At 48.7% G+C, this 12,006-nt stretch overlaps 1 protein-coding gene across 1 annotated transcript; it reads right to left on the bottom strand.

Annotated features, from left to right (window-relative positions):
- On the bottom strand, positions 1–10,877 carry pcna (proliferating cell nuclear antigen). The gene is made up of 5 exons (XM_078238573.1): positions 10,503–10,877; positions 9,499–9,566; positions 7,447–7,641; positions 5,328–5,451; positions 1–319 (listed from the first exon to the last, which is right to left on the bottom strand). The coding sequence occupies exons 1-5, from the start codon at positions 10,597–10,599 to the stop codon at positions 240–242; spliced, it is 564 nt and encodes a 187-aa protein (XP_078094699.1). The 5' UTR covers positions 10,600–10,877; the 3' UTR covers positions 1–239.
- Positions 10,878–12,006: the final 1,129 nt, after the last annotated feature.

The following is a 12,006-nucleotide window of genomic DNA, read 5'->3' as shown; positions in this document are numbered from 1 at the left end:
CATCAGGGAAACATTTTATTTTCTGCCATTTCCCGCTGCCTTACAAAGAGCAACTTGACGTTGGGACAACATATTTACATAAAATATCTACAAAAACTTTGGAAAGGACAGGAAGACAAATGTCTGTAAAAGAGGGAATATTGTAACGGAGGCAAGGTCAGAGAGAACACTCTTCACACAGGCTTCACAAAGCCACCTCAACCCCATCTGCCCCATGGTCAGTCTCCAACCAGACAGTCTTAAGAGGTCTCCTCATCTTCAATCTTGGGTGCCAAGTAATATTTGATATGACCCATGTCAGCGATCTTGTACTCAACCACTAGGGAAACAAGAATCAAACATTAGCAACACAGGACAACACGGCAATAACAATAGCTCAAAACTCATTGCTCCTTTTACAACCTCTACAAGCTACGAAACGGGAGAGAGTCTGGTTACTGTTAGGCACACAGCAAACGCAGCAGTCAATTGGCACACAGCAAGAGGATAGCGACCTGACTGATTAAGTCAGGTCTGATTGAAGGGGTAACTCTTGCCTCAAGCTCCCTTACTCTGCTTCTAAAAGTAAGTTTTTAAAGTTTGTTTATTAGTGTCACAAGTAAGGCTTACATTAACACTGCAATGAAGTTACCATGCAATTTCCCCAGTTGCCACACTCCGACGCCTGTTCAAGTACACTAAGGGGCAATTTAGAACAGCCAATGCACCTCACCAGCACGTCTTTCAGAAAGTGGGAGGAAACCGGAGCACCCGGAGGAAACCCACGCAGACACGGGGAGAACTTGCAGACTCCACACAGACAGTGACCCAAGCCGGGGATCAAACCCGGGTCCCTGGCGCTGTGAGGCAGCAGTGCTAACCACTGCGCCACCATGCCGCCCACTTTTGAGTCACAACATGGGATCTTTCACACATTTCCACCCCAGGGGGCCTTAGTTTAATGCCTCACTGAAGATTCAGGAACTCTAACAGCACTTCAGTACCGCACCGAGAGCGCGTCACGGTACATTTCTCTGCTCAAGACTCTGGCTGGGATTTGAACCAACAACCCATCACACATTAAACAGATCTTTCTCGACACCCTACTGTAACTGCAACGCGATATTCTGCACCCTCTCCCCTGTGTACTCTATGTAGCGAACAAGAAACAATGCTTTTCACTGAATCCCAATACATGTGACAATAATAATTCAATAAATAAAAACCTATCTATCTCCTCCATAAGTATGTTTCGTATTCCAGCATCCACTGCCCTCTGGGATAGAGAATTCCACCGATTCACCACCCTTTGAGTGAAGAAATTCCTCCTCATCTCTGTTTAAATCTGTTGCCCCTTAACCTCAAACTCTTGCCCTCACATTCTAGAATGTTCAACAAGGGGAAACATCCTCTTTACGCCGACCCTGCCAATCTCTTTTATCATCTTATAAACCTCAATTAGATCGCCTCCCATTCTTCTCAACTCTATAGAGCGTAGGCCTAAACTGCTCAATCTCTCTTCATAAGACAAGCCCCTCATCTCTGGAATCAATCCAGTGAACCTCCTCTGAACTGCCTCCAATGCCACTACATCCTTCCTCAAGTAAGGGCACCAAAGCTGTACCCAGTACTCCAGGTGCAGTTTCACCAACGCCTTGTATAGTTGCAGCAACACTTCTTGACTTGATACTCTTTCTTTCGCCATAAATGCCAAAATTCCATTTCATTTCCTTATTACTTGCTGAATCTGCATACCAGGTTTGTGCGATTCATGCACAAGGACACCCAGATCCCTCTGCACCAAAGCATTTTGAAGTGTCTCTCCATCTCGATAATAGGTTGCTGTTCCATTTTTCCAATGAAAATGGATAACCTCACACTTACCCACGTTAAACTCCATCTGCCACATTTTGGCCCATTCACCTAACCTTTCGATATCCATTCGTAAGTTTCTTATTTCCTCTTTGCAACTGACTGTCCCACCTATTTTAGTGCCATCTGCAATGTGGCTACAGTACCTATCCCTGTATCCAAATCATTAATACAGATTGTAAATAGTTGGGGCCTGAGGACTGAACCTTGTTGAACCCCAACAGTTACTGTCTTGCCAATCAGAAAAAGACCCATTTATCCCAACTCTCTGTCTTGTCAGTTATGATGACCAGTCATCTATCCACGCTAATAAATTACCCCAAACCCCATGTGAACTATCCTTGTGTATTAACCTTCTGTGTGACCTCTTCCCGAAGTCCAGATATACATCTACAGGGTCCCCATTATCCACTTGCTTGTTCGAACTCTAGTAAATTAGTCAAACATGATCTGCCTTTCATAAAAACACGCTGACTCTGATGGATTGCGTTTTGACTTTCCAAATGTTCCTGTTATTGTTTTAAAAAGTTTAAAACTTTTTAAAAATTCATTTGTGTCACAAGTTGGCTTGCATTAACACTGCAATGAAGTTACTGTGAAAATCCCCCACTCGCCATACTCCGGCGCCTGTTCAGATACATTAAGGGAGAATTTAGCACGGCCAATGCACCCTAACCAGCACGTCTTTCGGACTGTGGGAGGAAACCCACGCATTACTTCCTTAGTAATGAATTCCAACAAATTCCCAACAGATGTTAAATTAACTGGTCTAGTTTCCTACGTTCTGCCTCCCTCCCTTTTTGAATAAAGGCGTCACATTAGCATTTTTCCAATCCACTGGAACCTTTCCCATGATGTGGAGATGACGCCGTTGGACTGGGGTAAACACAGTAAGTAGTCTCACAACACCAGGTTAAAATCCAACAGGTTCATTTGGTAGCACGAGTTTTTGGAGCGCTCCGAAAGCTAGTGGCTTGTGCTACCGAATAAATCTGTTGGACTTTAACCTGGTGTTGTGAGACTTCTTACGACCTTTCCCATATTCAGGGAATTTTGGAATATTGTAACTATTGCCTCCACTATCCCCACTGCCACTTCCTTTAAGACTCACTAATTCCCCACTATTAACTCCCCAGTCTCGTCTTCTAAGGGACCAATGTTGACTTTAGCTACTCTCTTCCTTTTTAAAAACTGAGAGACGCTTTTGCTATCCTTTTTTATATTTTGTGCTAATTTCCTTTCACAATTTGGATTACTTTATTTAAGCTAAACTGTGTTGGTATTTAAAGGTTTCCCAATAATATAGTCTGCCTTAGTTTTTGTCTTTAACATCCTTGCCTAGCCACAGATGAAATTTCCCCCTCTGACAATCTTTCTTTCCTCTCCGGAATATCTTTCATTTGGGACAAATTGAATATCTCCTTAAACTGACGCTGATCATTAACTGTCCGACCTTCCAGCCACTCCACTAGGGCCAAATCTGTCCTCATGCCTATATAACTATAGGCACAGTGGTCAGCACTGCTGCCTCACAGCACCAGGGTTCCATTCCCAGCTTGGGTCACTGTCTGTGCGGAATCTGCACGTTCTCCCCGTGTCTGCGTGGGTTTCCTCCCACAGTCCGAAAGATGTGGTCAGGTGCATTGGCCATGCTAAATTCTCCCTCTGTGTACCCTGAACAGGCGCCAGTGTATGGTGACCAGGGGATTCTCAGTAACTTCATTGCAGTGTTAATGTAAGCTTACTTGTGACACTAAGACTTACCTGGATAGTCACATGAGCAGCCTGGGAATGGAGGGATACAAACGATTGGTCTAGTTGGACCAAGGAGCGGCACAGGCTTGGAGGGCCGAAGGGCCTGTTTCCTGTGCTGTACTGTTCTTTGTTCTAAGAAACAAACTTTAACTTTAAAAATCACCTTGGTTTAACACCAGGACACTAATGTGGGACTCAAGCTTCTTACCCTCAAACTGAGTCTGAAATTCGACCACACAATGATCAGCCTTCCTGAGATTATCATTCACGACAAGTCTGTGAATCAATCCCATCTCATGACACAATATCAATCCCAAAATGACCTGCCCCGACTGTTCCTTAGCACAACATGTTAGAGTCAGAGGTTTACAGCATGGAAACAGGCCCTTCGGCCCAACTTGTCCATGCCGCCCTTTTTTTAAAACCCCTAAGCTAATCCCAATTGCCTGCATTTGGCCCATATCCCTCTATACCCATCGTACCCATGTAACTATCCAAATGCTTTTTAAAAGACAAAATTGTACCCGCCTCTACTACTACCTCCGGCAGTTTGTTCCAGACACTCAATACCCTCTGTGTTAAAAAATTGCCCCTCTGGACCCTTTTGTATCTCTCCCCTCTCACCTTAAACCTCTTGTTTTAGACTCCCCTACTTTTGGGAAAAGATATTGACTATCTAGCTGATCTGTGCCCCTCATTATTTTATAGACCTCTATAAGATCACCCCTCAGCCTCCTACGCTCCAAAGAAAAAAGTCCCAGTCTATTCAGCCTCTCCTTATAACTCAATCCATCAAGTCCCGGTAGCATCCTAGTAAATCTTTTCTGCACTCTTTCTAGTTTAATAATATCCTTTCTATAATAGGGTGACCAGAATTGCACACAGTATTCCAAGTGTGGCCTTACCAATGTCTTGTGCAACTTCAACAAGACATCCCAACTCCTGTATCCAATGTTCTGACCGATGAAACCAAGCATGCTGAATGCCTTCTTCACCACTCTGTCCATCTGTGACTCCACTTTCAAGGAGCTATGAACATGTACCCCTAGATCTTTGTTCTGTAACTCTCCCCAACGCCCTACCATTAACTGAGTAAGTCCTGCCCTGGTTCAATCTACCAAAATGCATCACCTCGCATTTGCCTAAATTAAACTCCATCGGCCATTCGTCAGCCCACTGGCCCAATTGATCAAGATCCCGCTGCAATTGGAGATAACCTTCCTCACTGATTGTTGCCAAAACAATCTCTCGTACACTCCCCTTGGGGCTGCCCTTGCCAATTTGATTAATCCATGGAATCCCGACAGTGCAGGAGGCCATTTGGCCCATCAGGTCTGCACCCACTCAGGACTCCCCCCCCCCCCCCCCCCCACCCCATCCCTGTAACCCTATACATTTACTCTGGCTCATCCCCCCTAAACTACACACCTTGGGACACTAAGGGGCAATTGATCATGGCCAATGCACCTAACCAGGACATCTTTTAGTCTGTGGGAGGAAACCGGAGCACCCGGAGGAAACCCACGCAGACACAGGGAGAACGTGCAGACTCCACACAGACAATGACCCAAGCCAGGAATCGAAGGCGCTGTGAGGCAGCAGTGCTAACACACAGATCAAGTGCACTTTGTTCCAACTGTTTGACAGAGGACTCTCCTGGGGAGAAGATGTGGAAATATTGCTCAGAAGATGCCAGAATCTTGAGTCATTGGAATACATACCTAGTGGAATATCTGCGGACATGCTGAGTGTGACGGTGGGAGAAAGGGGGGTGGCTTTAGTGAAGAAGTTCAGGTATCGCAGGGCGAAAGTTAGCTGCACGGGCTCATTCATCTCGATGGTCACCTGAGGAAAGGAAGAGCAATTAATATCCCTGTCCGCTCCATCACAAGGCGAGAAGTGCGCTGCAAACATACACTTGCATTGAATCCCTGCAGTTCAAAGGCCATTCGGCCCATCGAGTCTGCACCCACTCTCCGTCAGAGCATCTTACCCAGGCCCTATCCCCGTAACACCACATATTTACCCTGCTAATCCCCCTAACCCACACATCCTGGGACAATTGAGCACGGCCAATCCATCTAACCCCCACACCTCTGGAGTGTGGGAGGAAACCGGAGCACCCGGAGGAAACCCACAGCAGACACGGGGGGAGAACGTGCCAACTCCACACAGACAGTGACCCGAGGCGGGAATCGAACCCGGGTCCCTGGCGCTGTGAGGCAGTCGTGCTGACCACCGTGTCACCCCGAGGGTGGACTGGAACCCTGAGGATTGATTCTTCGGCAACCCACCTCGCAACCAGTGGCCTGGCAAACAGGAGCTTCCCTCCCTCAGGCAGTCTGTGTTCATTGCTGAGCTGGAACTTCCTCCAACTCTTCCTTCGCTCTAGGCCACAGGGATTTCCCATGCACTAACTCATGCGGAGGCTGGGCTGGGTTTTTTTTTAAAGCAATTGATAATTACCATTACCGAGACTGGCTTCATGTTAATTACCAATTGAATTTAAATTCCGCCAACTGCTGAGGTGAGATGTTCTCCTTGGAAAGACGGAGAATGAGGGGAGATCTAATAGAGGTATACAAGATTATGAAGGGTATAGATAGAGTGAACAGTGGGAAGCTTTTTCCCAGGTCGGAGGTGACGATCACGAGGGGTCACGGGCTCAAGGTGAGAGGGGCGAAGTATAACTCAGACATCAGAGGGACATTTTTTACACAGAGGGTGGTGGGGGCCTGGAATGCGCTGCCAAGTAGGGTGGTGGAGGCAGGCACGCTGACATCGTTTAAGACTTACCTGGATAGTCACATGAGCAGCCTGGGAATGGAGGGATACAAACGATTGGTCTAGTTGGACCAAGGAGCGGCACAGGCTTGGAGGGCCGAAGGGCCTGTTTCCTGTGCTGTACTGTTCTTTGTTCTAGCAGAGCCCCCTGGATTATTAGTCCAATGACACTGCCCCACACCCAGAGTTAGTAATGGGCACGAGAAGATAACTTAAGGCTCTATACCTCCATTCGGACAGGTGATCGGGGATATCAGCGAGTCCGAGAATCCCTACAGTGCTGAAGGAGGCCATTCGGCCCATCAAGTCGGTACCTACTACAATCCCACCTAGGCCCTATCCCCATAACCCCAGGCGTTTACCCTGCTAATCCCCCTGACACTCGGGCTAATTTAGCATGGACAATCCACCTAACCAGCATGGGGGGGGGGGGGGGGGAAGAGAGAGAGAGAGAGAGAGAAGAGAAAAGAGGGAGAGCCCAGTGGTTAGCAGTGCTGCTTCACAGCGCCAGGGACCCAGGTTCGATGGGTGACTGTCTGTGTTAACTCTGCACATTCTCCCCCGTGTCTGCGTGGGTTTCCTCCGGGTGCTCCGGTTTCCCCCCACAGTCCAAAAGATGTGCGGGTTAGGTGGATTGGCCACGCTAAATTGACCTTTAGTTTCGGGGGATCAGCAGGGTAAATAAGTGGGGTTACAGGAATAGGGCCTGGGTGGGATTGTGGTTGGTGCAGACTCGATGGGCCGAATGGCCTCCTTCTGCACTGTAGGGAGTCGATGGTCTTTGGAGAGTGGGAGGAAACTTGAGCACCCGGGGGAAACCCACGCAGACACGGGGAGAACGTGCCGACTCCGCACAGACAGTGGGCCGAGGCCAGGAATCGAACCTGGGACACTATTGCTGTGAGGCAGCAGTGCTAACTCACTCTGCCACCGTGCCGTGAGGTCCATCGCGACACACCAATAGCCCGGACAGATTGATCACTTGAAACAAGCTGGCTAACCTGTCCACTCACACCCGCTCTCCGGAGATACAGCCATGAATCAGGAGGCACTCACCGCTTCCTCCTCCTTGTCCACATTGCTGGTCTGGGACAGCTTCACGTTGCCGGTTCCCAGCTCCCCACTGGCGGAGAACTTCACCCCATCCTTGGCACAGGAGATCACAACGGCATCACCAATCTGGCTCAGATCGCGGCAAATCCTGGCAAATTCTCCTGAGGGCATCTTGACCACACAGCTGTATTCCTGCTCCTGGACAGTGCACAGGACAGAGCGATCAGTCACATTATGTACGACAAGGTTCCGTGTATCATATTTACCATGTGTGTATATAATATATATATATATAAAAATCAACCCCATCATTTTGTTCTAGCCTTTAAAATGTTCCCAGACATTTCAGGCCAAATTCAACCAAGTCTTTCAAGCGCAGACAATGTCAGAAGCAAAGCATCACGCTGGAACAGATTACAATTTGATTCAATTGTCAATGTACAAATAAATACTTATGAAATTGGATGTCACTCAATAAATGTTCCAAAAACATTTCTATGGCTAATAGTAAGAAGTCTCACAACACCAGGTTAAAGCCCAACAGGTTTATTTGGAATCATGAGCTTTCGGAGCGCTGCCCCTTCATCAGGTGACGCTCCGAAAGCTCGTGATTCCAAATGAACCTGTTGGACTTTACACTGGTGTTGAGACTTCTTACTGCGCCCACCCCAGTCCAACGCCGGCATCTCCACATCATGACTAAGAGGTAATGATTTAAAAATAAGGGGTCGCCCATTTGAGACAGAGGTGAGGAGAACTTTCTTCACTCAATGGGACGGGTGTCTCTGCAACTCTCTTCCTCAGAAGGTGCTGGAAGCAAAGTCTTTGAATACTTTTCGGGCAGAGCAAGAGAGATTCTTGGTAAGCAAGGGGGTGGAAGGTCACGGGGTGTGGGGTTGAGGTTACAATCAGATCAGGGGCGGTACAGTGGCTAGCACTGCTGCCTCACAGCGCCAGGGACCAGGGTTCGATTCTAGGCCTCGGGTGACTGTCTCGATGGAGTTTGCATGTTCTCCCCATGTCTGCGTGGGTCTCCTCCCCCACTCCAGAGATGTGCGGGTGAGGTTGATTGGCCGTGCTAAATTGACACTTGCTGTCAGGGGGATTAGCAGGGTAAATGTGTGGGGTTATGGGGATAGGGCCTTGGGTGGGATTGTGGTTGGTGCAGACTCGGTGGACCGAATGGCCTCCTTCTGTGCAGTAGGATTCTATGATCAGTCATGATCGCATTGGGTAGTGGAGCAGGATCGAGACCAAGTGCCCAACTCCTGCACTTCTTTCAAACATTGGTTTAAAGTAATGTTCGAAGCAATCAGGCAGTATCGATGTGAACTCGAGTGCCGTTGGTCGTTTCTCTTGATTCCATTGCAGTGGTCTCTCCTGCGCCCACATCAAACATACATCTCAACCCCTCGGCAAACTTAACACCAAAGCTGGCCCAAGAGATTCAGCTGCAAAATACACATGTCCGCTACGACTCTCACCAACTTTTACAGATGCCCCGTAGAAAACATTCTTTCTGGTTGTATCACAGCTTGGTATGGCTCCTGCTCTGCCCAAGACCGCAAGAAACTACAAAGGGTCCTGAATGAAGCCCAATCCATCACGCAAACCAGCCTCCCATCCCACTGGCTCCGTCTACACTTCCCACTGCCTTGGGAAAGCAGCCGGCATAATTAAGAACCCCATGCACCCCGGACATACACTCTCCCAACTTCTTCCGTGGGGGGAAAAAGATACAAGTCTAAGGACATGTACCAACCAACTCAAGAACAGCTTCTTCCCTGCTGCCATCAGACTTTTGAGTGGACTTACCTCGCATTAAGTTGATCTTTCTCTACACCCTAGCTATGACGGTAATAGTACCTTCTGCAGCCTCCCCCCTTTCCTTCTCTATGAATGGTATGCTTTGTCTGTATAGCGCACAAGAAACAATACTTTTCACTGTATACTAATACATGTGACAATAATAAATCAAATCAAATCAAATGGTAGACACGGTGACACTTCAGCAATGTCCCATTCCACTGGTGAACATGCCGAAAGCCCGCTTACCGGAATTCCGAGCTGTTCCACATCCAGGTCCATCAGTTTCATCTCGTAGTCAGAGACCTTCTCCTGATCTAGAACAAGACACAGTCAGCTAAAACACACCAAAATCGACAGCCAAGCACACCTCAGAATGACTCGCTGGACACATGCTTCATCTGTATACATGGCTTCAGTTACTCTGGACGTCACTCTGCAAGGAAGGACCATCGAGGTCTTTCACACACAGACCAGGGACCCCAGAGGCCAAGGCTCGCTCTCACTCGAGAACAGAAACTCAAGGAGAGAATAGGGATGCTTAAGTTGACTCAGTTGTCAATGAGTTCGAGTTGAGGGAGGGGCGCTAACACGAGGGAAATTAGCTTCTGATTTTGAGAATACAACGTGTTCTAATGTTCTAGAATGCTCTCTCTGTCTGAAAGGGTTCAGAATAACATTCAACAAGGACTGACAGATGCCTTGGGTCACTGTTGTCTGTGTGGAGTCTGCACATTCTCCCCGTGTCTGCGTGGCTTTTCTCCGGGTGCTCCGGTTCCCTCCCACAGTCCATAGATGTGCAGGTTAGGTGGATTATCCATGCTAAATTGCCCCAAGATGATCAACTTAGGGGGAGTTGGCCATGGTAAATTGTCCCTTAGTGTCACAAGATGTGTAGATTTTGAGGATTAGTGGGGTAAATATGTGGGGTTACTAGGATAGTGCCTGAGTAAGATGCTCTGTTGGAGTCGGTGCAGACTCGATGGGGCAAATGGCCTCCTTCTGCACTTTGGAGGTTCAATGATCTATCAGGGGATTCTGTCAAGTCCATTTTTGTTGTCATTGTTTATCGATGGGGTCAGCAGCTTTGATTCAAAGGGTGAAATGGGGTACAGCTCTGACGCCTGGTGCACATGGAGCCCACCTTGCTGTCACACTAACTGCAGTTATACTGTCATCAGCGCAGCTTTACTTTCACACAGACTCAAGAGATGGACACGGGTGCCACATTAATACGGGCGCCTGATACTCACTCTGCGACTCAAACACCAGTGCCAGTGTGTCTGCATTGTCCTCTGCTCTCAGTGTGATGATGTCCTCATTGCCGGCACATTTGAGAATTTTGGACATGCTGCGGAAAGGAAGCAGATTCACGCTCAGTGATGAGTTCCCCAATGATGCCTATCGAGCCCTGTGCTGTGACACGCTCACACCATTACCGTCCATACGTTAGTGTTACAGGTCTGAGCTTCATTCTGGGCCTGGGTTACCGCTCCATTCTGACAGGAGGCCGCACTGACCCAGAACAGGAATCGTCATTCTCTACCCGGCCTGCTGAATGTCCCCAGCGCTGCTGCTTCTGAAGCTCAGATCTCCAGCCTCTCTGCAGTATTTGGTTTCTGTACTGGACTGGGAAACAATGGGGGTGGCTCAGGAAGAAGGGGAGAATGAGGCTGGGATGGGATTGATGGAAGGAGTGTTTTGTAGGCTGCGGGAGTGATGTCTGGGATTGGGAGGGTGCAGATCTGGGGGGTTGGTACCTCTCTGTGTATACAAAGCGGAGGGCGAAAAGTGCTTCTTCCTTCACCCCTATGTTTCAACACTTGCCGAGAAAAGGTCATGTGACAAGTCAGGTGTGCTCCCCAGAACCTCTCAAGAGCCGGTTTGGGTGCTGACAGCATCTGGAAGATCAAACACCCTGATGACTCTACTGGTCAAAGAATAGCAAGAATGACCCAGAATGGCCGGAGTGGTCAACAAACTGGAAGACCGAGCTGAGAATTCACACGGACAATTCCGTGCACAATCACTGCGAAGGTCGTACACACAAGGAGTGAATGGGGGGCAGCTAAGGAACTGGTGACACCTGGGGTTAAGAAGTCGGAGGTGGGAGTAAGTTACCAGGGGTGATGACACCTGCAAGAAGGGGTGGGGGGTAAGAAGCCCAGGGATAGTGATACCTTGGGGTAAGCAGCTGGAGGGGAGTGGGTCAAGAACCAGGGGGGTGACACCCAGGGCTGAGGGGAGCGGGGGAGGCGGTGACACCCGGGGTTAAGAAGCTGGAGTGGGTAACTTACCAGGGGTGGTGACACCTGGAAGAGGGAGGTCAAGAACCAAGGACGGAGACATCTGGAGAGCGGGGGGGGGGGGGGGGTTTAAGGAGCCAGGAGGTGACACTCAGGGCTGAGGGGATCGAGATGGGGAGGTGGTGACACCTGGGGGTAAATAGCAAGGAGCTGGGGATTGAGGAGCCACAGATGGTGTCAGCTGGGGTGACAAACAGAGTGGTGTCATGTCTTGGGGGAGGGGAACACACAGGGAGGTGAGGATCTAGGGGTCTGGATTATACAATGATAGCCCACTCCCATACAGCCTAAAGTACAGGACTACTCAAATGTGAAAGGCATCGAGATAAAGCAGTGCGGAGGGGAAACTTTCTCCCAGCACAGTAACAAGCAGCCTAAGGCAAGGCTTTGCAATGAATGAACTGTAATGTAACAAGTCTGGGCAAGTTCCCGCCAACACCAGCCTTTGTCC

Source organism: Mustelus asterias, chromosome 22, assembly GCF_964213995.1.
Source record: "Mustelus asterias chromosome 22, sMusAst1.hap1.1, whole genome shotgun sequence".
Taxonomy (NCBI): domain Eukaryota; kingdom Metazoa; phylum Chordata; class Chondrichthyes; order Carcharhiniformes; family Triakidae; genus Mustelus; species Mustelus asterias.
The sequence above is the reverse complement of the archived record's forward strand: the minus strand, read 5'-3'. Positions and strand labels throughout refer to the sequence as shown.

Coding starts and splice junctions, on each gene's coding strand:
- pcna (XM_078238573.1), bottom strand. CDS start 10,599: ATGTCCAAAATTCTCAAATGTGCCGGCAATGAGGACATCATCACACTG. Junction 7,642..9,498: donor TGGAACAGCTCGGAATTCCG/GTAAGCGGGCTT, acceptor TGCACTGTCCAG/GAGCAGGAATACAGCTGTGT. Junction 5,452..7,446: donor TGGACAAGGAGGAGGAAGCG/GTGAGTGCCTCC, acceptor TCCTTTCCTCAG/GTGACCATCGAGATGAATGA.